Source organism: Onychostruthus taczanowskii, unplaced genomic scaffold (assembly GCF_017590055.1).
Source record: "Onychostruthus taczanowskii isolate IOZ18803 unplaced genomic scaffold, ASM1759005v1 scaffold26, whole genome shotgun sequence".
Classification (NCBI taxonomy): Eukaryota; Metazoa; Chordata; class Aves; order Passeriformes; family Passeridae; genus Onychostruthus; species Onychostruthus taczanowskii.
Window position 1 is genome coordinate 8373936 of NW_024499906.1, and position 27812 is coordinate 8401747.

At 39.0% G+C, this 27812-nt stretch overlaps 2 protein-coding genes across 2 annotated transcripts; one reads left to right on the forward strand and one right to left on the reverse strand.

The window, feature by feature from the left end:
* Positions 1–85: 85 nt before the first annotated feature.
* On the reverse strand, positions 86–10411 carry CKAP2 (cytoskeleton associated protein 2). The gene is made up of 9 exons (XM_041407350.1): positions 10351–10411; positions 8717–8804; positions 7860–7935; positions 5323–6140; positions 4153–4318; positions 3491–3658; positions 2909–2981; positions 1799–2189; positions 86–939 (listed from the first exon to the last, which is right to left on the reverse strand). The coding sequence occupies exons 1-9, from the start codon at positions 10409–10411 to the stop codon at positions 702–704; spliced, it is 2079 nt and encodes a 692-aa protein (XP_041263284.1). The 3' UTR covers positions 86–701.
* A 131-nt stretch (positions 10412–10542) lies between these two features.
* VPS36 (vacuolar protein sorting 36 homolog) lies at positions 10543–26948 on the forward strand. The gene is made up of 14 exons (XM_041407370.1): positions 10543–10728; positions 12506–12574; positions 14281–14351; positions 15398–15512; positions 16912–17001; positions 18306–18392; positions 21160–21192; positions 21311–21388; positions 21807–21941; positions 22835–22900; positions 23460–23524; positions 23973–24057; positions 26496–26572; positions 26656–26948. Exons 1-14 carry the CDS (start codon positions 10633–10635, stop codon positions 26747–26749), a joined length of 1161 nt encoding a protein of 386 aa, XP_041263304.1. The 5' UTR covers positions 10543–10632; the 3' UTR covers positions 26750–26948.
* The last annotated feature ends 864 nt before the right edge of the window (positions 26949–27812 follow it).

Sequence of the window (27812 nt, forward strand, 5' to 3'; positions counted from 1 at the left end):
TTAATCTTTAAATAAAGAACAAACACAACTAAAGTGATGAGTTTAATCAGGGTACCATAGTACAGACTGATGAGTTTAATAAGTATACTGTAGTACAGGCCAATACAAACCAACATAAAAATTGTCATATAGTAAGTAGTGTATCAGACCTCATCTAGAATTACTTGATAATGAACAAACCTCAGTAACTAAAGAGATTAAACTTTGTTTTGTTGAAGCAGCCCTTAAACTAGATACAACAGTTTAAATTCAGCACACACCTTATTAGCTGGCTTCAGTTTTCAAAGCTAAATCTTGTCAGAGTAGACACTGCATTACTGGAACACCTACATTATTTTGTTTTCTTTAACTAAAAGATTACATGTTTCTAAGGAATTCACAGCAATTGCAAGAAATAAACAGTAGGTATTAGCAATATACTAGCATGACCTACTAACACAAAGCATTATACCTAGTCCTTAAATGAAAATTTAATGAAACATAGCCAACATAAAGACAACAGTGCCTAGTCTAGTACGTAACCCAGGACAGATTTGAAATTAAAAAATTTGGACAGATTTTAAAATTTTGAAAAGGCAGAAACTTTAAAAGTTTTAGTGACACAGGCAGTCCACAAAAATTTTAGACAGCTCCTTTCTCAAAGCTGCACAAAACAAGTACCCTTCAACTCTCCCTATCAAATCTTTAACCCCCCTGTACTTTTACTCTTCTATTTCAGCACTTGTTTCTTGGAGGGCATTGCTCTGTTTGTGAATAAACACAGTAGCTTTTGATTCCAAGTCTCCCAGTTGCTCAAGTGAAGAGACACATGGATCTTGATCTTTAACAGCATCAGGCAGCTTGCACATCTTCTCCCGAATGCGTTGAGAATATCGCAAAGGAGTTATGATTTTCAGATCTTTAGCACTGCAGTCATTTGCCTCAGGATGCATCTTCACACTTAGGAAAAGAAAACAACAAACCAGAAACATAAACATAGTTATGCCATCATACAAGTTACCTCTGCATCAACCAGCAGAAACAAGAAGTCATGATTCCTGCTCAACTCTTTCCCATTCCCATAGCCAAAGGAAACAGATCCCTTTCCATTCATTCAGTTAAAACCAGATGTACAACTTTTCTTGGGCAAAATATTTTAACCCAGAAAATCTCCTGAAAAGAGTTACCAAAGAAAGATTCTTTCCTATTCCATCAGGGGAAACTGTTCTTCCTGCTGCAAGGGACACAGGACAGCTGCCAGGACTCCAACTCCATCAGATGTTAAAGCTGAGCACAACTTCCTTAAGTCTACCATCTTAGAAAAAAAAATTTATGGCAAAAAAAAAATTTAAGCATTAGTTGGTTTGTACTGAGGTTACTACCCAGGTTTTGGCCTCAAGATACAATTAAATAACCTTTACAGGCCAGTTACATCTTGTTCACTAATTATGTGTTATGACATACAGCCTTATCTGCATTTGAAAAGGGGAGGAATGGAGACATCTTTCTCTTTACCTAGCTTAGTGTAGAACTGCTACTACCATGCTGGCAGTGGAAGGTATTCCTAAATGTGGAATTTAGGTCTCTGTCACAAAAGTCTTTCTGTAGTGAATCATTCAGAAAGCAAAACAGTTTGGGTAAATAAGGAAACTTACTTAAAAATACTTCCTTCTGAAGGAAGAGGAAGCAATCCTAAAAATGTGGTTCTTGAGAGCTTTTAACTAAGTATTCATAAATGCAGTGCCTCCCTGTTTTAACAGGGCACAAACAGTCACTGCAGACACTACAGACTTTCCATGGTTACCTGAAGTAATCTTACCTTTCCAAATATGGTGTGGTAGGAGGGTTGCATCTCATTGAATAAGATGTGTCATTCTCTTTCTCAGGAGAATTAATTGCTTGGGCTGTATTTTTTATCCCATCCTCCTTCTGTTCTCTTTCGCATTTTCCTTTCTTTTTTGCCCGTTCTTTAGCCTTCTGCTTTTTATTCTTTTTTGGCAAGATGTCTCCTCTTGGTTTTAAGTCTAAATCAATTTCTTCTTTTTTGATAACTTCACTGCTTGTCTCTGCCTTCTTATTATCACTCTCTTCCTTTTGGTCATCATCTGGGCAGACATCTTTGAAGGTTTCCTGAACTGGCTCTACAGATGAATTTGGTTCCTTGCTGACTCCCACTACCTCACTTAAATGAGCTTCTATCACAGTTCCCCCTAAAAATGCAACATTGAAGGGAGTACACCTGCAATTAGTTACAACTAAAGAGATTGTTCTTAAGAGAGATACCTGAAATCTTAGAGTTCTACATGAGAATAAAAGTATGCATTGGAGTCTGAGCCACAATAATTTAAGTTGCTGATAATTTTAGCCACCTGTACCAACCTGCAACCTGAAAGCTCAGGCTAAGTACACATCCTGAGAAGTCATTCTCTTCCTTTTCAAGAGCAGCAGCTCTCAGCAAGTATTTCAGCCAGTTTCTGAGTTCAGATACTTGTCAGGTTATGTTATAATGAAAGGAAATATTTATGGCTACTTTACTTCCAAAATTAGAATATTTACAACCTTTAATTGACACTATGCCATAACACAACCAGGCTTCTGGTAGTGAAGGAGTTTGAGACAGAAGCACTGATTTTTAGCTCACAAGAGTATTTTTATTTACTCTTTGATTATAAGGCTGAAATAGCTGGACAACACAGCTTTTATTAAGTTTAATTAACACGTCTGAATACAAGAGCATCTCCAATCACTTTAACATGCCCACTGTTGAAAAGGATTTGTTTAGCAAAGATTGTTTTCAAAGACAACTGAGTATGAAATGACCATGGAAAATTTTGCATGAATTAAAATTTAATATCAGTACAAATAATTTAATCACCTTGTGTTGGCTGTCAAGTCAGACATATAACTAGAACAGAGTACTCAGACTTACCATTGTCAGAGTTAAAAAGACCTTCAGTATTTTTGATAGTATCTACTAGTGTGTGTCGCAATTCCTCTCTGGGCTGAAAAAAAGTTGCACTGTTTTAGAAAAACAATTCCAAAATTAATTATCTCAGCTTATTTGATTGGTATAATAGTTACAGGGAAAGTGAAGCAGGCCACGTGATTTTCATATTACAAATCCTTTTTTAATACTGTTCAGAGTTAAGTCAGAACACAAGTGAATCCTGTATTTTTAGTATTTGGTGTGCTAGAGAAGTATTTGATGCCCTAAAATCTTGCTGACATTAAAGCACAGAAATTAAGTTCATCAGTAGGTGTAAAATTCTGTTCTATTTTGGGTTTCTAGTGGTACTACAGTAATTTGGTGATCCTAAACCGTTCTTCTTCAAATTAGTACCTACAATGGCTACAGACCAAACCAAATCCATTATTTTTATGGTCAGGTAGGTCATGTGGCTCTTCTCCTACTAGAAAGGTGTTCAATAAAATCAGAAGCACTTGTATTTCACAGACCATACTTTCATGCCTTTCTAATTGTTAATCTCAAATTTTAAGAAAAGTTGCTTACCATTGCTCCTGCCAAAATGGCCTCCTCATAGACAGCAATAAGCTTTCCAAGATGGCCCGTCTGTTCAAGACGCATACAGCAGATCCAGTATTTTGCAAGCTTTTTAACCCCAGGAATGCTGTGTATCAGATCTTCCAACATGGCACGTGCTTCATCGCCATGATGTCCCTAAAGCCAACACACAAGTAGAGATGTAAATGCATTTGATACGTTGAGGTGCTGTAGTTTTGCTGCTTTTGAACTAGAAAGGAAGGGATTTTTCCTTTGGAAGAACTGTTATTCACCAATTCTTCAAAATTAGAAGTATTTATACAGTATTGTAAGTAGAAGGGCTAGTAAGATGTACAGGCATCTTCAGAACTACTTGAAACAGACTTTTTCAGAAGACAAGTTTCTGCAAATGCAAACTTGTTTTAAGTTAATTCCTTCTATCTAGTCTCATTACATTATAGTTCAATTGCTATTATTACCTATACTTAATTAGTACCTCAGTGAGTTAGTAAAGGTTAATTTCTTCAGCTGTTGGCAAAAGCTATGATATTGCTTAACTTGGGGAACAATTAGTGTCCTGTATCTGACTCACGTGGGTCTAACATGCCCAGAGGATTTTTGCATTGTCAGGACCTATATGACCAGAACTCAGTAGGCAGGGGTCCAAGTACCTGTTTTGTTAAATGCAGGCATTCACTCAGAGTCTTGTTGACCTTTTCTGCATCAGCAGCAGAGAATTCTTGTTCTTCACTTTTAGACTGGGGTCCCAGAAGTGCACGTATAGGAGGTCGTCTCATCACTTTTCCTCTAGATGACCTCCACTCATCCAGGCGAGCTCTGCATTTAGGAATATTATTAGCTGAACTGACAGATGTTTTATCAGTTTTTTTTACATTGACTGACACTAATTAGGGGAAGTCATGCCAAGATATACTTTCCAGGTAGTCTGAATCTTCTTTTAATTCCAAGAGGAATAAAGCTGTCTTTTAGGTCTGCATGGAAATTTCAGAACTACACATATTACTGTCTGCTTTAGGTATCTACCAGGTTAAAGCACTTTAATCTCTTCCCTTCCAGCTGCAACAAGAGACTTAGGTTACAGACTCTTGTTTTCAAAAGAAGGTAAAAAAATGCTTCTAAATTATTCATGTGTTACCCTCCCCACCCCATCCCACTTCAAACCAGAAAACTAGAAACTAATATCATAAGACAGTATGGAGAACACCCCAAAACCACCCTATCACACAATTTATAGAATCTGAAACTGATGTGAAGTGTAATTCAGTTTTAATGTTTCATTTCAACCCTACCCCCTAGACCAGCAATTTTTAGTATATGTGATTTACTACAAAGATCTCTATATGAGGAATAGTAAGTAATTTTAGACAGTGAAGCACATTCCCACCCATTGTCTATGCTGCACTCACCAAATTGAAAAATGTCATTGACAAGTTCTCTCCTTAAGTCTGTAAAGATGCTCCTGCCTATATACATCCCCCCTTAGTAATTTTTTTTTAATCTGTGACATGCATGTGAAATTAATTTACAGGATTATCTGTCATCCTTAAGGTTGTCACAATACTTAGACTAAAAAAAAGCTCCAGCAACATCTATTTTTTAACTGTGCGGGAAAATTTGTAAGCCTGGAGAGGTCCTGCAATTGAATCCTCATTTCTCAGTTTAAGCCTTAAGTTTTAGTCAGCTGTCCTTGGGCATCAAGTCCAAACACTTAGTTCTCTATTTTTCAGAGTCTATACAGCAACAAATATATCAAACTAGATATTCTTGGGAAAAAGGCCTGAATAACTTTGAAGAGTAAGCTATAACAGTAATTTAGTTACCTTCTCTCTTCTGCTGACTCTTTTGGCAGAAGAGATTTTCTGTTTTCATCCATTCTAGAATTGTGTCCTGATTTTGTACCAGGAGCAGCAAAAGTTGATCTTGCTAAAGGTTCTGGTTGTGCATCTTCGCAAAAATCTGAGCATTTCTTCACACCCCGCACTTTGCGATCAGGATTGCTAGAGACGGCCTTCAGCGGCTGTGGTTGCCTTCCACCAACCGCTTTTGGGACTATAACTTTTTTTGGTGCCACAGCAAATGTCTGTTTCTTCAGACCAGACTGTGAGTTAGTAGCAGCTTTGTCAGATGGTTTGCTCTGAAATGGCAGGACACCATTTGATTTTACAGACTTAGGGTTGTTTGCGACTTTGATGGTCTTCGGAACTGTATTACAGCTTTTCGTGGACAAAGAATTTGCTGCTTGTTTGGTGGCAGAAGGAAAAGGTTTCTTGTCTGGCAAAGAACTCTTTTCCCCCTCCGTTTTTCCTGCTTTCCAGAAAGAATTTATCTTGGATTGGATAACTTTGCCACGATATCTGCCAAGAGCTGGTTTCTTTGGTACGATGACACTTGCATTTTGTTTTTCTGCTGTCAAATGCCTCTCTTTAATTCTTTTGATTTCCAAGATGGCCTTGCTAAGTGATACATTCTGAGATTTTATATCAATGACTTTATTCTGTGGAGCTTGGTTTTCAAGATTACAGTTTGTCCCTGCTATGTAACTTGTCAGTGGGACTGTAGAAGAGTTTAAAGTAACATTTGTTTCTGAATTTACAATTGATTGCTCCCATGACACTTTATCAGCATTCTCTTTATTTTCCTGAAATCAAAAGCAAATTCATGGAAACGTTAGACACATGTTCATGCTGCATGTTACTTGTTTCCAAAGAGGCTTCCAATAATTCACAGGACTAAAGTGCTTAGCTGTAAATGCAAATTTAAAGATGCCTACAGAAGTAATGTATAAATATTAAGTAGATTATTTGTCAAATATTACTGCAGAATTCACATCAAAAATCAAATAAAAATTGCTTAAATTCTGCCTTGGAAGTAAGAAATAAAACTCTTAAAGCAACTGCTGGCTTTAAACTGCCCAAACTGTCTCCTTAGAGGAGCTATAAAGCAGAAACTTGCTTTAGGCTGTATATAGTCAAGAGCAGTATCTCTGCATACCTCATCACTGAATGGCAGCACCATTCCTCCACTTAGTGTGAATAGCCTACTGACAGAAGGAAGTGAGTGTAGCAGTAATTAGGACACTAGGAGATGTCAGCAGAAGAGAACTTTTCTTACTATATGCAGGATGCTGCAACTTGAGAAAGTTTCAGTAAAGCTGTGTAAAACTGATGTAACCAATCAGCCATATATTCTCAGCACAACCCCTTAGGAAAAGCGGAATCTAGTCTTTTCTTCCAAAAGAGTTACTCTACAGCAACTAATTCAGCATTGTCCAAGCAGCAGCTTTTGAAAGAGTGAAATATCCAAAGGCAAGAAAAAACCAAAGTGAATGGCACATGGAAGTCTGCAGGAGCAGATTTAAAGAAGATGCCCTTGATCTGAAAGAAAACTCATTTCCTGGTCTGTCACTGAGGCTTAGTAGTTAGATTTGACAAAGCCAGCATAACTAGAATTTGAGTGTGAGGACTGTTATTTCAGGAAACTATGTAGCTTAATTCAACTTTAAATGATACAAGACATTTATACAAAAAAAAAATATATGTCCCTTCAGGAAATTTCTAAAACAAAAAAACCACTTGTTCTCACTTCTGCAATTTCTTCTCAACATTCAGTTTTGAAGTTTTAAGTTCTTTGCTTTTCTCCTCAAATAACTCCATATCTCAAATCTTCTGAAACCCAAACTCTAAACTGTCTAACATGAACACAGCTCTTATGTCTATTTTTAAATAATCTTTCCCTGAGAACAGGTCTGGAGAAGAATCTCTATTTTGCTATTTCTAAGCAGCACAACCATTTGCATCTTAATTCCAGGAAAGTGACATGAAAGGATACAGGGAACACATTTCCTTAAACTCTGATTAGGTATTGGCATCTACTTCTGATTACCTTAGTTTTGCCAGCACACCACTGAAAAAACATACATACTCAACATAATTAATTTTTTTAATGGTTTGGCTTTCTTTCAAGTAACAATAAACTTCTTTACTGTGACAGAAGACCTTACTCAGATTTTAAATAAATTCCCCAAAGACTCAAAATGTATCAAAAACCCCTCTGAGATTCTTGAGAAACACTGTTAAAATTTAAGCATTATTTCAGCAATAATGGTTTAATCCTGTTTAACTCTCTCTCCCACTGGGCACAAACTGAATGTCAATATAATCAATTTCCTACCATAATATGGCAGCTTTCCAAAAAGCATATCATAAGCAGTGACTAAATAAAGTTCTAACAAACCACACCTCTGCACCTACAAACTTCTCATGCTGTGGAAGTCATACAACATAGATTTAAGTAAGTGGAATGTTGTAGCCATATAAACAGAGTGCCATCAGTATTTAAGTATCAGTCAAAAACTTACCATTTCTGGCTTGGGAGATGTTGAGAGCTGTAACTTGTCTTGCAGTTTACTGGTAGTTGCTCTCCTAGTTCTGCTACTGCTTAAAGAAAAAAAAAAGACATCTTAAATCATACAACAATGGGATGTATTTTTAGAGGATGTTCACATGTTTCAGTTGGTAGTCTGCAGAATGTACTCATACTGAAACATTTCTGCTTAGCTTGCACTATTCCTCCAGCAAAAACAAATGGTTAAGCAACCACTGATCAGAATCCAGGCTGGAAAACATCCTTCTTACACCATAAAGAGCTGTCTAACAGATTGGAACTTACTGCAAGTGTAATTTCTCATGTTTAAGAATGAGTACCAATTTGTCTGGTCTGATGCATCTGCTACAGAAGGCCAGGTTTCTAAATGCTGCAGTTGAGAGGAAACAGGGAGTAGCAGAAGAAGCTGAAGTTCAGCTGCTGCAATCATGAGAGCCCAGGCCATCTGAGACAAGTCTGAACAAGGACATGTAGTCCTACCACACTGACAGGCTCCAAAACCATCAGTCAGGCACCAGAGCTGGCATCAGACTACCCAGAAAGTTACAAAACCACCAAGAGCAGTATTGTCTCCTAGCAACTATAAAAATGTATTGACAACTTAGAAGAAAAACATCTCTGTTTAAAGTTACAAATCCAAATTCTTTCTCAGGTGCTTTGTGATGTGTTATATAAGAGACGTGGCACTACTGCATGTGACTGAAAATGAACATTCTAGTTAGCAAGAGGTATCTTTGCATGAGAGGACCTACAGAAGCCAGCTGAGATAAAAATGAAGGAACATTAGTGAATATGAACATAAGAGAATCTAAGCCATGGCACAAGCACTACCTGATCGATGTCTGGTTTTCTTGAATGGGTGCACCAGAAAAAGTCTTCTTTCTTGATAGATACTCTTCGACTTTCTGTCGTCTTTGTTCTAGCAGATTTTAAGACAGACAGACTTGTTACATTTTCAGCTAAAATATTAATCTAAATTTTCTTAGTCAAGAAGGAAATGCACTTAGAAAAGCATCAAGACATTACAAAATATAGACGCTATGGATTAAGAAGGCCTTAGTTTTCACATCTCAATGGCTTACACATTCTCACATTTCTTGAGAAAGGCAGTATTCAAGAAATGGTTGAATGTAACTTCACAGCTACACAAAATTGGCTGGTTGGCTGTATTAAGCTAAAAGAGATACAATTTTGCAACATGAAGTCAGGCTTGCTGTTGTCTTCTGTATGCCCGTCCAGTATTTCACATAGCTGGTTCAGCAAGCACACTTTTCATTTGTGGCAGTAGCAAGGATAGCACACGTGAAAAGCACCATGCATGTGAACCGTCTGTAAAATCATTTGCTTCTCTTGCACTGTCACTTGGACATCTGTGCAAATGTTGGACTCCTGGGACTGCTAATACCAGCATGAATCGATCCTGAAAAGGCCCTAAGAACAGCTGTCACTGTCCCTCCAGGGATGGTGACTCCACCCTCTCCCTGGACGGTTCATTCCCATGCCTAATCACCCCTTCTGTCAAGAAATCCCTCCTAATGCTCAACCTAAACCTTCCCTGGCACAGCTTGAGGCTGTTCCCTTGTCCTGTGTCACCTGGAAGACGAGGCGGTGCCCACCTGGCTCCACCCTCGTTTCAGGCAGTTACAGAGTGATAAGGTCTCCGCTGAGCCTCTTCTCCAAGCTGAACACCCCCAACCCCCGCTCCTCACAAGGCTTGTTCTCCAGACCCTTCCCCAGCTTCCTGCCCTTCTCTGGACAAATCTACAGAAGGCAGTGTCCATCCCCCGCTTCTGAAGGAGCTAGCACAGCTCGTACCGCAGCGGTGCCCCTGCCAAGAGCCGCTGACGGCAGCGAGCTCGGCGTGCATCCCGGAGCTTCCCACGACCTTCTGCTTCACAAACGGCTCTCACCGCCCCTCGCACGAACAGCAAAGCCCCAGCAAAGCGACGGCCCGCCTCAACTTGCAGCAGCCGAACCGGGCAGAAAGTAAATAAGCACAAGGGCGCCGGGGCTAGGGCGGCGCCGCACTTGCTGCTGTCAAGAGGATGCGCTTAACGCCAGGGCGTCCCGTTTGCCATGAGGGGAGGCTTCCAGCCCAGGAGCCCTACCTGGTGCTGGGGATAGGATGGGATGGGGCGGGGTCCGTACCGGCCCCAGCCCCGCCAAAGGGGGGTGAAGTCTCGTACGCCCACTGGCAAGCTCCAAGACCGCAACAGCGAGCGCTACCACTAAGAGCTGCCCGGTCTCCGACCTCGCCTGGAGCTCCTGCCCTGCTCCCTCCCACTGTCCGGAGACCGACCGGCTTCTCTCTCGCACAGGCTCTCCTGCACCCGCCGCAGCGACGCGCGAGCCTGCAACGGCGGCCGGTAACGCTTAGCCCCGCGCGGGCCAGCGAGCGAGCGGCCCGCGGCGGGGAGTAGCTGTACCCCTCGATGCCCCCGTGCCCCTCGGTGTCCTGGCCTTACCGCGGAATGCAGGCTCGGACCTGCGGCTGACCGGGAGCTGCGGAGCCTCACGCACCGCCATAGCCGCCGCGCAACGAGCGTTTGAATTGGCCCGGCGCCGCCCCGATTGGCCCGGCCGCGGGGCTTGAACTGGCCAATGGCGGGCGGCGCTGCCCTCCCGCCGCTCGCCGGGGGAGAACATGGCGGCCGCTCCCCGGGCCGCCGCTAGAGGGTGCGGATCGGCCGCACACAGTCCCTGCACGCCCAGCGGCCGCGGCCCGGTGCGGGAGGGGAAGGGCGGCCATGGACAGGTTCTCGTGGACCACTGGGCTGCTGGAGCTGGGGGAGACGCTGGTGATCCAGCAGCGCGGCGTGCGCCTCAGCGATGGGGAGGAGAAGGTGATTGGAGCTGGGGTCGCTCCGCGCGGGGCCTGGCGGCGCGGCCGGGGCGGGGGCGGACGGTAAAGGACGCGGCAGTGGGCCCCAGGAAAGGGGGCTGGCAGGGCTGTGGGTGCGGGTGGTGTTGGGCGAGGGACGCGACACAAAGGGTGTGAAGGGCTTGGGCTGCAGGCGGAGCTTCGATCCGGGGTGTGGGAGGACGCTCTGCGCCAGGGTCTGGCAGGGTTTGTCTCTGTGGGGAGATCAGGGCGGAGTTGCAGGCTTTGAGGGGCTGTGCTGGTGGACAGCAGCTGAACGTGAGGCAGCGGTGCGCCCAGGTAGCCCAGAAGGCCAATGGCATCCTGGCCTGTATCAGCAATAGTGTGGTAAGCAGGGCAAGGATTGTCCCCTTGTACTCAGCACTGTGAGGCCGCGCCCCGAATCCTGTGTTCAGTTCCGGGCCCCTTAGCTCAGGACAGACATCGAGATGCTGGAGCGGATCCGGGGGAGGGCAGCGGGGCTGGGGAAGGGCCTGGAGCACAGATCGTAGGAAGATCAGCTGAAGGGGCTGGGATTGTTTCCTGGAGAAGAGCAGGCTCTGGGGGGACTTTGTTGCTCTCTGCAGCTGCCTGAAAGAAGGGTGGAGCCAGGTCCGGGTCGGTCTCTTCTCCCAGGCAACAAGTGACAGGAAAAGAGGAAGTAGCCTTAAGCTGTCCCACGGCAAGTTTAGGTTGGCCATTAGGAAGAATTTCTTAACAGAAAGGGTTATTAGACATTGGAATGGACTGCCCTGGGAGGTGGTAGAGTCACCATCCCTGGAGCTGTTTAAGGAAAGACTGGACATGGTGCTCAAGGCCACGGTCTGGTTGGCATAGGGATTTTGGGTCATAGGTTGGACCCGATGATCTCAGAGGGCTTTTCCAACTGAATTGATTCTGTGATTCTGTGAGAAAGGCCTTGGACAGTGTGTGTGACACGGGGTGCGGGTTGGGCCCCCGCAGGGTGTGTGTAGGCAGTGTCGCTCTGCTCGGGCTGTCACTGCTGCGCGGGGCTGAGCCTGCCTTTGGTGTGGTACCGGGCATGACGCACAACTCACACCTGAGCCGTCCTGGGTGCCGACATACCCTCTCCTCTCTTCTGAGCCATCCTGCTTATTGCTTCACTTCACTGCGGGACTGACTCTTGATCTCTCCATTTTTCTACACCATGGTAATCGCATGCCATCACAAAAAGCTGTGAACACATGCTTCTGATTTTACAAGTAGGAAGCAATTTGCTAATGCAGATTTTCCAGGTACTGTTTGCTGTCTGATAAGTAAAGAGCTTTTCAACAGCAGCACAGATAGAAGCAATACTCCTTTGTGATAGGATGGAGGATTTCAGACTATGTGCAGCATCTTTTTATTAGGTTGCTTTGCTTTTTTGCATAACTTCTACCTTCTTTGTCATCATATAGTGAATGTTCCAAAGCCAATAGGCCTGTTTAAAATGCATTTAAGAACTTTAGTATATCTTGCAGAGTATATGGAGGGAGGATCCCTCAGGATTTCCGGGGGGAAAGTTTATTCACTTGAAAAAGGAAGTTAGTGTTTATCCATCTAATCCTTTTATACTATTTTTCTCCATTGTTTCCTAAACTTTATGTATTTTGTTTTCTGGAAAAAAGGGAGTGTTCTCAAAATACTAGCTTGTTAAATCTGATTGCTCTGTTGTGGTAAGGTGTAATGTTTCCAAGACCAGTATTTATGTAACTTACTGGTTCAATGTGTTGTTGATCTGTTTTATTTTTCCTGCCCAGGTGAAATTCGATAGTGGAGTTTTACTGCTGAGCACACACAGACTGATCTGGAGGGATCAGAAGAATCATGTAAGTCCCACCATTGTCTCTTGTACATCATTCAGTTGTGAATTTCATAATAAACAACAAGTAGCTGTTGTCTAAGCTCAGCTGTGGTTTGACGTCAGACTTAGAAACCTTAGCTAGCTCACCTAGAAAACATTTGTAGAGAGACTCCCTTTTTTATTGTGTCAGCAATGTATAATAATTAATGGGGCACATGATAGGTTAACATATCTTACAGAAACAGATGGCTGGGTCCTATAGCTGCTGTTTTTATGTGTCATCTGCAGTTAAACAGTGTTTAAGAAACAAAAAAAGGAATGCTGTAAAGTTTGTTACATAGCTAGACTTGTACAAAATTTAAATGACACAATCATGCATAATGTGAGCATGAGGCAGACAAAATTCAAATAAACACACAGCATATTTAACACATTTCTGGTTTTGTATCCCTTCCTCTAGCTTCTCTCATCAGGAAGGGGTGATTCTAAGTCCTTGTACTTAAAATAGGTTCATAACTTTCTATCTTGGAAATAAACAAATCAGTCACTTTGACAGTGCACATATATATTGCTGAACTCTTTTTGTCATTTTCAAAACCATTTTAAACAGAAGTATAATATTGCCTATCTTTTAAAGTGTCCACAACTTTGTGGCTGACATTAACTGTTGGTAATAGCTTTAGAAACTAGAGTCATAGAAGAGCCTAGCTAGCTTGCATTAAGAGTTTTTAGAAAAGGAAGTACCACCCAGGTTTTTTCCCAATAAGAGATTTACTTATTAGTTGGAGTTCCTGCATGTATACTTCCCTGCTCTCATATTTAATGGGTATTTAACTACTCCACAGAAAGAGGAACAGTTTTAGTAGTAGGGATTGAGAGGGCCCTGTAATAGTGTTTGTTGTAAATTGGTGCTAGGTAGTGGCAGGTGGAAGAAAGAAGGGGGAATGCAAGCTGTGTTTCCTGCATTCTGTGTGACTGTGTCACTCACCAAGGTGTTGGTGTGGAAGATGATGTTCCTCAGAGGATGTTCACCAAAACAAGACCAGGCACCTTATTAGATGTTTTGAATCATTCCCATAGCAACTTCTGTCTCAAATGCATGTAGAAAGGGTTTAGCCTGGGATAAGTTTATTTCCAGCAAATGGATACAGCCTTGTTTCTTGCTCTTTGTTTTGTTTTTGCTGAATTAAGCAGCATCCTTCACTGTAGAATGGATGGAAAAATTCCTATTACATTCAGACAATAGTGTAGATTTTAGATATTTAGCATTTAAAAGAATGTGGGTTTGGATGTTTTTTTAGCTCCCAAAGTAACATCAGTGCAAAAATGTCAAGAATCCGTGAGTATTGTGCACCTTCAGAGATAAGGTGCAGTTGTGTGAAAATTTTAGTCTTTAAATTTTGACCTTAGATCTAAAGATCTTTTAAATCTCATAGTCCTTTCTCTGAATCTAGCTTGAGGTTTTTAAAGTTGACACATTGACACTTAAGTTTGTTGAGGTTTTTAAATTAACTAGAACTCAGGTTTGGGTTTGGGTTTTTTTTGTTATTTTTCTACATATATTTCACTGTAATACATTGTTTCTGTTGTTACCAATCATATTTTACATAGAGTGCTTCAGGCAGCACCTGTAGATATCCATTCTGTTTATAAAATAGAGAACACTTGGGTTTAGAGAGTGAAGAAACAGGATATGGTTTAATTCACCTGCGTTTGTGGTGTTTGTTGCAGGAGTGCTGCATTGCTGTACCTCTGTCTCAGATTGTATTTATTGAAGAGCAAGCAGCTGGGATAGGAAAGAGGTATGGCCATCCTCATTGTCTTTTTCAGATGGATCCTTTCACATGCATGTTATGTGAGGTACCCAGTATTATAGATCAATTCATGGTAGGTTCCGTTTACAATCTTAAGTTTTCATACTGACAGTCACAAGGACCATTGAGGTCAAATGTGTAAGAGAGTCATGTCTGATGTGATTTGTTAACTAACTGTCTTGTAATCACTACTGATGATTTCAGAGGTCTTTTCTGACATAAACAATTCTATGATTTTAAGTTTCTAAAGAGAGAAAAAATATTGGCTGAAAAAATATATACACAATTAACATCTGCTTGCAGCCTACAGTCAGATTGGCAAGGTAATATGGTGGAGGTATCCAGAAGAAATCAGTTCATTCACTAATGCTGTAGAAGTAAGTAAAGACCAGGGCAAAGACTATCAGTAGAATGAGATGGGAATGGAGGACTTGCAGTCGTGTTGTGGTAGCAGTCTGTTAATTTTCCTAAAATCATGGTCTCCCAAGGTTTGTTTTGATAGTAGGTGTCCTTTTAGACTGTTATTTTCATGCATGTTGACTTTGAATGTTAGTTTTGGATAAGTTCACACACAGTGTCCACAAGTGACATATAGAAGTGGGATGGTTACACGTAATATTGAGACCTTTTGTTTTCCTGTGTCAAAGGTAGTGTATTTTAGCTTTTGACCTGCAATAACTAATGCCAAATTAAATGACAACTTGACAATCAGTTTTTATCCTAACTAAAAGGTTTTTGAAAATTATTGCTTGAATTTTTAAAATTTGTTGTGTTCATTTCTAAAGAATTGATGGTAGGTACATTTTAAATTTGTAAAATGTTTCTGCTTTAGAGGCTGTTGTAGTTTTTATGCAAGATCTACTTCATCAAAATATTTTAAATGTTGATGCATGAATATAAAGCATTCTTTGGTGATCTTTAGCTCTTATGTGAGATAGTTAATAGAGATTTTGATGAAATGGTTTACTTTGATGCAGAAATAGTTTATTTAAATATTACAAAAATCTCTTCTCTTTGCTTTACCTTTTTCATAGTGCCAAAATAGTAGTTCATCTTCACCCTGCTTCTTCAAACAAAGAGCCTGGTCCATTCCAAAGCAGCAAATATTCTTACATCAAGCTTTCTTTCAAAGAACATGGGCAGATTGAGGTAAGTCTTGTACCATGGATGCCAAGCACAGTCAGGTCATTGGACATGCTTTTCTCTTCTTGCTGTGTTATTGATAATTTTCCATTATCTTTCCATATTTACTTTTGAGGTGGAGCTTTTTCAATACATCCTTTTGGGAGACAAACACTATGAGCCTCCCATGTTCTATACTTTCATTAAATACTGCAAATAGAGTTCCAAAAATGTCAAGAGGCATTACTAGGCTAGTTCTTATTTTAGGGCGTTTAGTATAATCTTATACTTCCTTTGCTAATCTACTAAATTGAACATGGGATTTTCCAAAATGACATCCCTGGAATCTGTTAAATGTTTAACAGTAAAAGATACTTCTTTGTACCCTCTATTGAACAGGAATCATACAACTTATTCCTAATTATCTCTCTAATTTTATTGCTGAATGCCTTTTGTTGCCTCAGAAATTTAGTTCATTTTACACTGTATAATTTTTTTAACGTACACCAAATCTCAAAGGCTTTGAGCATTCTAAGAAAAATGTAATATATTCTTAAAAGAAAGCTCATCCTAAAAACCTAAGAAATTGCACTCTGTAAAGACATTTCACAGTGGAAGATCCTCATTTGACGAGACTGAGAACTTTAACTTTGTACTGTGGAAAAAGCAGTACCTGTTCACTGCAGAAAATAAGATTTGCGGCTCAAATTAGTTAGAAATGTCTTAAAAATGCACGTGCTTGATCAGACTCACTTTCATTTCTTTGTGAGCAGCTTTCAGATTATGATGATTGTGGGTTTATGCATAGTATAAATGTGTGTGTTTTGCAATCATAATCATATTTATTTTAATGTTGTGTCTCAAAATCAAACTTACTCTGCTTACTGGTTGCCTAGCACATCAACTAAACCCCAGCCTTTCTTTATGACTTCAGAATGCTTTTCTGTGAACCTGAACAATGAAAAGGGTGGAATAGATTTTCTGTCTGGGTATTGGTCAGTGGGACACACTTAGTGATAACTAATGCAACCTTCTGGTATTAGCAATAAACAAATCGGTGTAATTGATCTCTGTGGTTGTTTTATATTGTTGAATTAGCAGATTAATAGCAATTGGATTGCTCAGCTTTCCTTCCTTTAAAAACATGCCTTGAGTATACCTCAACATTTAACATGGTTTGGGACATTTTGAATATCTGAAGAAATATTTTACAATAAAAGTACTTAGTGACTACATGGTTTCTCTTCTAATGTGAATGCTTTTGAAGAGTGGGCATTAAGAATTTCCATATAATGAGTTGTGTAGGTGATACCATGTTTTGTCTCCATACGTTGTGAAGTTTGTGTCATCACCAAGATGCTAAAAACACACAGAGGAACTCTGCACAGTTAATGAAGTGTCTATTGTTACTGTTTAATGTTTGCAGTTCTACAGACGATTATCAGAAGAAATCACACAAAGGAGATGGGAGAGCATGCCCACTGGTCAGGCCATGCAAGTTAACAAGGATTCACAGGTATGTGCAGAGCTTCTGAGCAGGATCTGTGTGTAATCTCTTACTGCCACTTTTTGCCACCCCCATACACCACATCCAGCGTGTGACTCTAACCAACACCGTGGGCATGTGCAGGAATTCAGCTTTAGTTTGCCTGTTTTTTCACTGGCATAAGTTAGCTTCTCCTTTGCATTTTTCAATGCAAAGGTTGCCTCTCTTTCTTGAGTATGCTTAGATAATGGGCTCTTTTTTTTTTTGTTTGCTTTAATTAGACACGCAGACACATAATTGTGCAAATACAGTATTTATTTGCATATACTTTTATTCAGCATATGAGGTCCAATGAAGCTGGAAAATTTTTTGTCTTTGTTGTGATTCCTGATTTATTTTTTTGTGGCTGGAAGTCAAATATTTAACATGTGACTTTTATATAACTCTTTGAAACTGATACATGTTTGATTTAAATGTGTATTCTAAAAGGACAGTTGTTAGGGAGAATGTCATATGTTAGGTAATGTTTATCTGCCTACATACTTCTAAGTTATTAACTCTGATAAACATGTAGCTGTTGTTTCTATATATTAATGTGCTGAATATATGAATATATGGTATTGCATGAGTGAAATAGGATGATTTAAAGATTGTTCAATATGAAATCATGTATGTCCCCTGTGGTAAATGTAGTATCTATATGGACAGCTGCATTTGGAGTAATGCATGAAGAATCTAATCAAAATGCCTTACCTCTACTTAAGTCATGGCAGCTCTTTAACACCAGTGCTAAGCTTTGCAGTCAGAGATGAGAGGCCTGGCACTGCTGCCACTTAGGTACCAACCTTTCTAGAACACATTTGGCGTCTGGTAAAAGTTTCACCATCGCCCACATTCTAATACCTCTGAGGAAGGTAAATTAGACTGTACTTAGCATTGTGTTTCTATGTTTCTGTTTCTGCAGGCTGGATTTCTTGAAGTAATACACTCAGGCATTTTCACAGCTCTAGTATGGATGTTCACATGGACTTGAGAGGCTAGAATTGAGATGAGCTGGAATACTTAGTCTGGATATTAAGCCATATTAATAGCTTCAAATATACTGTCAATATCATACTTGTCTAGTACAGCAAATTCATACATGGTTCACATTTCTTATTTTTTTTAACAATGGTTTGGAAATTACTGTCAAGAAATGTATGAACTATTGTATGAATGATATCTGCTGTTTGGGGGAATATTTCCGGTCCTCTAATTTTCACAGTGAGGCAGATGAGAAAACTTAGCATTTCCTATTTTGACTCTTTCCTTGTTTCCTTTTTTTTTTTTCCTAGGCAGGAAGAATAAGGGCTGTAGGAATTGTAGGTATTGAAAGGAAATTAGAAGAAAAAAGAAAAGAGACTGACAAAAACATTTCCGAGGTAGGTACATTTGAAGTTTCAAGGACAGCCATCTGTCTGAACTATTTGCATTCATTCACACTTTCTTTTAGCTTTTGTTGAGAAGTCTGAACTGTTTAAGAGTGTATAGTGTGCAGTTATTTATTTCGTTTAACTTGCTTACCAGTATATGTAAAGGTACTTAATTTAAACAATTCCTTTCAAGACGATTGTTCTTTGAAACTGACAGTGTGTAGTTATTAAACTAATTTTGATTTCAATTGAAAATTGAATAGATATTAAGCAGAATATGGTGATCCAAGTGTGTGCATATAACTGTGATGAAGCTAGATTTTCTTCTTATAGTCAAGTTTTTAGATGTTACATTTAGGCTTATAATTACAGAAAATGATTTGCAGTTCAGGCATTGACAAGATATTTCAAGTATTTTGCAAAATACCTAGCCTAGATGGAGACCATTCTTTTACATAGATCCAGCACAATAGTTGAATTCCAGATGTCAATACTGATGGACAGTGGAGGCATCTAATTTCTTCATATATACCTGAGAGCAATACCCTCAAAAATAGTCTGAGTCTGTCTTGGTAGTAGAGATTGATACAAAAGTACTCATAAACTACATGCAGCAGATTTGTTCTTGTGGCAAAGCTTTATGGGATGTGCCACAAGAAAAAGGCATTCCCTCCTCTAATGCTTATGAAAATTAAAGTGCCTTTGCAGGCCACGTGCTGTTTCAGATACTGGGAGCATTAAACTTTCTTGGTTTCTGTCTGTGAGGAATGTACTGAATGAAGTTTTGTGTGTAGTTGAAAAGGTATTGTGGTTACATGCGTGGGTATATAGTTCAAAAGGCATTGTCTGCATATTTTTTTCCTTTAGTAGCTTTGCAGAGAGTAAAAGAATCCATTTATACATGTTGTATGAGCAGAGGAAAGCCATGACTTGTAAAATCCTGCCTTCCTCCAGCTTTAAATGTTATAAATGACTTAATTTAAAAAATGGTGCCCTGGCTTCCAGGAAAAGGCTTCCTGCATGTGCTGTTCAGTGCTGATAAGAATCCAGTTCTTTAGCCTTTTGTTTATCTGAGGAAGTTCCTGTTAGGTGTGTGCACATTCCCCTTTGTTTCCAGGCCTGCCCCGGGTGAGTCAGGCAGAGGAGGAGTTAGACACAGCATACTGTTTATTTAGCTAAATCAGGGGTTCTTTTGATGAATGTTGTTTTCATGCAGGTATAGAGGTTAGAAATAAGCTGGGAAAAGCCCTGTCAGAAAATTTATTGTTGATATCATATACAAGTAGAGAAGCAGGACTTTGATTTACACTAGAGATTGGGAAATCTATTGTATGTTACTCAGTTTGGCAGATTAGGGAGTAAGAAGTATTCCAAATAGAATCTTCTGTTTTCTTAGTGGTAAATTATTGTTATACAGTGGCATATTTTCTTTTCTCCCTGTGAACCACCTGATTTTGGATATCTAACTCAGGTACCAAGTGTTAGGGCACTAAACTTGTTCAGTCAGTGGAGAAACCCTGGCACTATCAGGAGGCGAAAAGCAAACCCTGTCTCTTTCTAGAGGCATCTCCTTCTGTTCTTTGCACATTGAATCTCTGACCAATAAGCTTCTACATAAAAGTATATGGGAACGGTGGGGTCTTCCTGCAAAAACACTGCTAAAGTGTGTCTTTCTAGTGGGGAAAGTAAGAGTAAGGCCGAAATGACATAGAGGCAGTGACTAGAAGCTGTAGGCAAGATGTCTCTCTGGCCATTTGGCAGTGTAACTGAACCTTCTTTACTTGTGGCTGGAGGGCTTTGGTGCTGGTGTCAGGCAAACTTTAGATGAAAAGGTCCAGGAACTTTTTCATACCAGTTGTTCAAAAAAGTTTGTTTGAAAAGGTTGATCATCTGGACATGTTGTCATGCATTTGAGAGTAGTGAGGAGGCTGAATGAATGTGTGTTGATGAGGGTGGGAGAAAAGAGAGTTGCTTTTTAGTATAGTTGCATTAATGGAGTTGCTAGTGCTCTTTTTTTTTGTTAACATGATTTTTTTTTTTAATGCTAGTTTATCATTACTAAAAGTTTGGAATTTCAGTATACCTTCAGCTGTTTTTAAAGTATGATTTATTTAAGCCTAAAAACCCTTTGTGCATTGTTGTAGAGTTGTTGTATTTGAGACCATAGCATTTTATTAGAGTACTTAAATGAAGAGATGTTGCCACACATTTCAGGGGTTTTGTCCCTCAGATATCCTCTTTCTTGCTCATTTGAAATGAGTGTTTCTTACTAATTAAGTAACATTCACTGATTAAAGTTGTCTTTTCAGGAGGAGTACATCTGTAGCTTTACAGCTGTCTTGCAGCTGTCCAGATCTCCTTGAGAGAGGGTTAATTGTTGGAATAAAACCTACCATCACCACCCAGAAACCTTCCCCCATCTTACAGAGCACATAATAAACTTGGACAGTTTAATCTTTTCTTGGACTCAATATCTCATTGTCCTTTCTTATCACATGGACATCATAAATCATTCTGAAATTCTGTTCATATACTGGAAAAGTATGTGATTGTTTGATTCTCTTTTTTGTTGTTTGTTGTTTATTTTAATTGTAAGACATGCTGTAGAACAGCTGTGTCAACAAATAAGGTGTGGTATCTCATATTGTAACATACTCACCTAAAGGGGTAGCAGCTCTTAGGAGTAGCTTGGGTAAGTGGACAAAGGCATTTCCCTGTGTTCATAAAACTGAATGCTGTAATTATACTGATCTGCATTGTCTGCTTTTCATTTCAGGCTTTTGAGGACCTTAGCAAACTAATGGAGAAGGTATGGATGAATGGCATGTGTCACTTGGCCAAGTGGACTTAGGCTTGTTTTCTCAGTTTTAAGGATGCTTTTTTCTCTTGCACTGGAAGTTGACTTATTTGTGTATGTTTATTGATAGGCTAAGGAAATGGTGGAATTATCCAAGTCAATAGCCAACAAGATTAAAGAAAAACAAGGTGACATCACTGAGGATGAGGTAAATTAATTTTGTTTTTAAATTCTACAAAAATGTTCCAATGAAAAGCAAAAAGCTATCTGATTAATAATGTGGTGTTAATAAAAACCTTTGCTGGTTGGTTTTGTTGTGTTTAGTCCCTTACATTTGGTGTACAATTTACTTACTTAGTGTTAATTTTTATTTCAACTCTTTTTAAAAGCAATGATTTTACTGCTTTTATATAAATGTTTCTATTTTTTCACCTGTGCTGGTCAAAAACAAATGGTATGAAGTCTTGCCTTCTCTTTGTCTAGTAATTTACTTTATTGGTAGCAAACTGATTGATTTATTCACCAAAACTGTGTTATAGTAATCAATTTTTTTAAAGATTTTTAAAAACCAGAATCACTCATTAGCTGATGTACTTTTAAATTTATTTGTTTGTTTGCTTGTTCAGACCATTATGTTCAAGTCCTACCTACTGAGTATGGGTATAGCTAATCCAGTTACGAGGGAAACATACGGATCTGGTACACAGTACCACATGCAGCTGGCAAAGCAACTGGCTGGAATCCTGCAGACTCCCTTAGAGGTAAAGCACCACATCTTGCACCAGCATTTTTCATGTGTTGCTGAATTTTGATGTGTGTTTTGGCTCTAGTAGTCTACCTCTTTTTAAAGCAGATTTAGCAGCACAGCCTCCTGTTCCATGTTAAGGGGAGGAATATATATTGCCTTTTTGAATAAAAAAGTTCAGTATGATTTTTTCTTTGGACTAATGGCATCAACTTCTGATTTGCAAAATGTTGATGAGATTCAGAAAATTACTCAAGTGGTCTTTCTTGTATTTGAACAGCCCTGTATTTATCCCTTACTGCAGAATATTTCCTTTTTTAAAGAAAGAGTGAAATGACATTGACTGAGAATAAAAGTAATGAGTCTTTTTAAACTGTTTAAAATTTATATATTTTGCAAATATAGGAGAGAAATATTAAGTAGATTACCAACCCATAGTAATATCTCGTTTTAATTTATCTTTAAAGTATTACAGATTACAGGTTTCTCACCAAAAAGTTAAATTGAATATTGCAACTTACAAGGCTATGTTATTCCTAAAAAGCATATATACTACAGTATTTTTGTGAAAGGTACATGCTACCTACTGTGATCAGAATGGAAAACTGATTTTTTCTGAAAAGTAAAAACAGTAAATTGATTGATAGATTTTATATATTGAAATTCCTTGTTCCTGTGATTTATTCTCTGGTTTAAAATCAAAGTAATTCACAGTCCTTGGGTGTAGCGTCACTATTTTGCATTTGAAAATGACTAGTGAAAGGTACAACTTGCCTCTTTAGTTTTTTCCCATAAGGGCCCATCATTTAGCCCCTCTGTCTCACCTGTTTAATCAGCCATCTGCAAGTAGAGACTGAGTTTCCTGGGCTAATGCTGTTTCTCTCATCAGTCTTGTGCTCGTTAACACAGGAGCGAGGGGGGATCATGTCTCTGACAGAAGTGTACTGCCTGGTGAATCGTGCTCGAGGGCTAGAGGTGAGGCACTGCTCTGGGTCAGTGTGCTGTAACAGGACTTCAGTCATAAGGAAATTAAAGGGTAAAAATGTTCCCTACCAATGGCTCATTCTACTTGTCTACAACACAATGTGATCAGCTCTTTATTAAAATTAGAGGGGTTTTACCTTTTTCCTTCTCATTTTTCTTTATAATATTTATGTGTCCTTTACAAGTAGTAATAATGTATGCTTTTTATGATACCATGTAAAAGGGAAAATACATACTTCTCTGGAAACAAAACTTAAAGGTCAGAGACTACTAAAGAATGGTGAATGTTCTGGGAATTTTTTTTTAACAAAATACAGCAATTCTTTCTGTAAACAAAACAAGGAAGATTATTATAGAATACATAGTAAGAGAACAGAAAGGAGCATAGAAGCCAAGAAAATAGACTACACAATAGGAAGGAAAAAGAATTAACAATAAATGTAGCCTGGTGTATATTATAGCTTCAGCTACTAAAACTTTGTTTGTTTTGATGTTATACTATAAACTTGAAATGCAAACTGTGAATAAATATGTTTTACTATTTTAATAGCTGCTGTCACCAGAAGATTTAGTAAATGCTTGTAAAATGCTGGAATCACTGAAATTACCACTAAGGTAAGAGCTTTACAGATTTATTTATAAAGCATGGCACTCACAGGTCAGACCATTATGATTTAATTTTTACTTGAAATAGATTTTTTTTGTGGCTGTTGTGGATATTTTAACAAAGTCATTCTTTCCTCAAAGGATGATGCCATATGCACCAACATTCACTCTACATTAAAACATTAATTTTTAGCTAGGAAGATGTTATTTTTTCACTTGGAATTTTTTTGTACTGGAAAAGGGTTTAACCAAGACCAGACATATGCCCTGCTCTTTTCTGTCTCTTCAGATTTTGAATATGCTGTTAAGCCTAAGTTCATCTTAGAGAACTTGCTTGGGTTTGGGGGGATTTTTTGCCCTTTTGTAAAGTGGTTATAGATGTGGATGCATTAGAAATGTGACCATGAGTGACGTGCACAAGGTTTTCAGTTACTTTGCCTCTCTTTTTTGATTTTAGGCTTCGGATATTTGATAGTGGTGTGATGGTGATTGAACTCCAGTCTCATAACGAAGAGGAAATGGTAGCTGCTGCTTTAGAGACAGTAAGTGTACTTCATCTCCTTCAGTGTTCTGACCATGCTAGAGAAATTTAAACACATTAGCTAAAAAACTTGAGGTATGAGATTTCCTCTTGAGGTTTCAAAATACAAAGCATTCCACTTCATATCTTCTAAGAGAAATATTTAAATAGCACTTCTCAACTTCAAAGTTCTGTGCAGGCAATAATCTTAGTCATTATTTTCTCTTTAAGGAATAAATCACTTTTCTATCTCTTTTCAAACTTCTTTAACCTTCAGCCTTCCTCCAAATCTTTTGCTCTGTAGGTTGAAATTCATGGCATTTATTGAGCACCTAATTTAACAGAAGTCTGAAGTGGACTTCAGACACAGTACTGCTTTAAGGCAGTGGAAACAGCTCTTAAATATTGATATATGTTTGGTTTGGGTTTATTTCATAGAACAGTACATTGTATGTGTACCAAGTTTGCTGCTCTGAAGAGCACTCAGTAGGAGAGAAGTGTGTATAGAATTAAGCCAGCTTCATCAGGGAAAAAGGTTGTATGAATTGCTCAGTGTCATAAACCTTTGTGGTCTTGCTTTACAGTCCTGTTATCCCATTATTTGTTACATTTTCTCATGTCTTTCTGAGTGGAGTGTAATTTTTTGATTTTCATACATTTGAGAAAAGGCCGATCCAGTGTATCCAAAGTTAAACATCAAGGTCAAAGAGGGGGCAGTCAAGAAAAAGTAGAGCTATCACAGACACCTCCTCACTTGACACAAGGTAGACTGCTCAGTGTGTTTTGCATGATTGTCAACTTACAGCTTTTGCTCATCAGAAAGACTTCTAGATAAGAGGAATAGATAAGATAAATGTTTACAGTCATTTAAAAGATTCCATTCAAAATCAACAACACTAAAATGCTTAAGTCTTTCAGTGTACGTTAATATTTTCAGTTTATTTTCTTAAATGTGTAGAAAAATACCAAGACCATTTTAGTGCTTTTTTTAAATTATTTTTGGTTTCTAATGTTTTTTTTTTTGTCTTCAGTAAGAGTGCTTATGTCTTTGAAAAGAAAGGAAAAATCTTTTTTGATAACAAGGGAAGTCAACTGCAAAAGTAGCAGGTGGTGGATTTATTACCAAGGTGCCTTTTTTCTGTTATTTTCATAATATGAGACTTTGGCTCCATAGAATAATGGAAGGGAGAGGCTTCGACTGGGGAAGACTAGCCTGTATGGAAAAGGGAAGATGAGATCAGACTTGTGGCCAAAAGCACCTTACTTCAATGTTACTGCACATTATGCATTAAGTTCTGAGAAGTGAAAGGAAGCCATAGGTTTCAGGCAGGAGAGAGATGTGGTTTTGAATGGCTGGTGAGGACAGGAAATGACACGGACATCAAAGGAATCCGACATCACCCTTGATGAGCATAGTGGTTTGGGGAGGAAAGATAATTCATCACCCATTGTATAGCTGACGTCCATTACTCAGATTTGATCTCTTAGCCTCTGAAAATCTCATGTTAGGACTGATTTAATCTGAGTTTTTGTAAAAGGACTACTGCTGAGAATGATGCAGAATAGACCCCTCCCCACCCAGTTATGTGGGAAGCAGGAAATGGCAACTACATCCGGATTTGCAACTTTGCTTGAATCTAAAGCAACCGAGAAATGGAAGGATTATTAATTTTTAGGGAATAAAACATGTTTATCTGGCAAATTCAATGCAATAATAAGTCTAGACTTCATATGTAGTATTTATCTAGTATTTTGAACGTCTCCAACATGTGTGAGAAGGCTTAATTTTATTAAATAGCATGGTTGAGACAAAAGGGCCAAAGGTTTGAGACCCAAGAGTGAGCCTGTCTTTTGTGTCAGCTGAATGTGATGGTGGCTTTTAGTTTCTCCTCTAGTATGCCATAATGTGAAGTACTAAGGTTTGGGGATTTTCCTGGAGGCAGTGGGTGTTTTTTAAATGCCATAAAACTCAAATTCTTCTCTTCCACCTGAGATAACGTATTTCTACATCGATGAGCTGCCCTGAACAGGTCTTTTATTTCCTCCTTTAGGCTTCAGTGTTTGCAGAATCACTTAGAATAGTTCTGCTGTGTAAATACTGATGGAGACTGTGTTGTGCTGCTGAGGTATTCTAATTTTTCAGTTCATTTGGTTCCAAGGCATCTTTAAAAAAAAAAAAATCCAAAGGAATGTGTACCATATGATTTTTTACAGATTTAACTCTTTTCTCTCTTGCTTTTTTGTACTTAGCAATTTTCCCGGGACACGGAAGAGATGTTTTTAAGGGGAAATACTCATAATTAATTGTACTTTTACAAAAGCAAACAAATTAATTCTCTTCTCAAGGGAATTGCTACCAATTTATCACATCACAAGGCTAGACCTGATTCAGTAGCTGAGAGAACTTCGTTCTTCTTCTAATGCCATAGTTTGCTCATTTGTGTATTTGTTCTTTGATAGGTATCTGAAAAGGGTTCTCTCACAGCTGATGAGTTTGCTAAGCTGGTGGGGATGTCTGTTCTCTTAGCCAAAGAAAGGTAAGTAATAATTGTTGTGTTTAATACTTCAGTTATCATGTTGTCCTCAAGTAATACAGGACATCTTCTTTTGCTTTCTCTAGGCTGCTTCTTGCTGAAAAGATGGGCCATCTTTGCAGAGATGATTCAGTGGAAGGCTTGAGATTCTACCCAAATTTATTTCTGACACAAAGCTAATACCATTTGTGTAAAATTTGTTATGTAATAATTGAACAAAAGAGCAGAATCCTTCCAAGAACTGACTTTAAAATTCTTATTTCGTTAGTCAACTGCAAGAGACATGAACATTGCAATGCTTTTACAGTTCTCAGGTATTTCAAGTGCTGAATTGTCTTACATGGAACTGAAAGGAAATAGAAATCACAAAGTGAGAAGCATGTCTATTGTCTCAAGACAACTCACTCATTTTTCAAGTTTTATTTGATGTGCTATGTAGTTTCTCATTTCAAGAGAAGATTCCACACCTGTGCAAGTGAAGAGAATATCGCTGTAGAGTGCTGTGAGGATCAGCACCCAGAAGCTAACTTACTGCATACTCCAATTCCAGTTTGCTTATGGCTGCAGCAACAAAGCAGACAGATGTATCCACAGTGATAAGAAATGGGACTTCGGTGTGTACTGAGGTATAAGGAACAAACTAGTGTAGAATAACCCCTTCTCCCAGAAGTGATAAACAGTTTTCTAAGGGAGGATCGATCTTGGGGTTCTAGAATTTGAGACAGAAAGAACCTGCTTCAAGAGAGGTTATTGTATGTCAGGCGAATCTAGAAATTACCGTGTTTATTTTGTCGTGTCTTACACTAATGTCTCAGATAGAAGCATTGTTAGCACAGACTTCCTCCCTTCTCTTTCCTTGCCATCTTCCTTCCTGTCCATTTATGTTGCACTTTGGGTGCCCTTTCTCTGTCCTCTCTGTAGCAGAGTGGAGCAGCCTCCTGTCACTTTACCAGACTCTATGCTTCAATGTGCTTGTATTTTATCTTGTACTTCTAACAAAAGATCATTTGTTTGTTTCATCAGCCTATTACCTGTTTTGGGGAAACAGTTCATTTGCTTACCTCTCATATGTGAAAATTAATATGCTTTCTATATTGAAGGGAGGAGGAAGACTATCACCCTGTGTTCAATAACCACAAGGTATCATTGTCTGGTATTCTTCACCCTGTGTTCACACTGAATGCAATATAATAGCCTCGGTTTTCATAACTCCAGTGGAGTTGCTACACTACTTGAAGATCTG

What these genes read in the sequence shown, in the direction of transcription:
- CKAP2 (XM_041407350.1), bottom strand. Translation starts at nt 10,411, where the DNA reads ATGGCGGTGCGTGAGGCTCCGCAGCTCCCGGTCAGCCGCAGGTCCGAG. An exon ending in GAAAACCAGACATCGATCAG is followed by an intron (nt 7,936 to 8,716) that starts GTAGTGCTTGTG and finishes TTCTTTAAGCAG; the next exon opens with TAGCAGAACTAGGAGAGCAA. An exon ending in GCCTGCATTTAACAAAACAG is followed by an intron (nt 3,659 to 4,152) that starts GTACTTGGACCC and finishes TGTTGGCTTTAG; the next exon opens with GGACATCATGGCGATGAAGC.
- VPS36 (XM_041407370.1), top strand. Translation starts at nt 10,633, where the DNA reads ATGGACAGGTTCTCGTGGACCACTGGGCTGCTGGAGCTGGGGGAGACG. An exon ending in GCAGCTGGGATAGGAAAGAG is followed by an intron (nt 14,352 to 15,397) that starts GTATGGCCATCC and finishes CCTTTTTCATAG; the next exon opens with TGCCAAAATAGTAGTTCATC. An exon ending in GTTCTCTTAGCCAAAGAAAG is followed by an intron (nt 26,573 to 26,655) that starts GTAAGTAATAAT and finishes TGCTTTCTCTAG; the next exon opens with GCTGCTTCTTGCTGAAAAGA.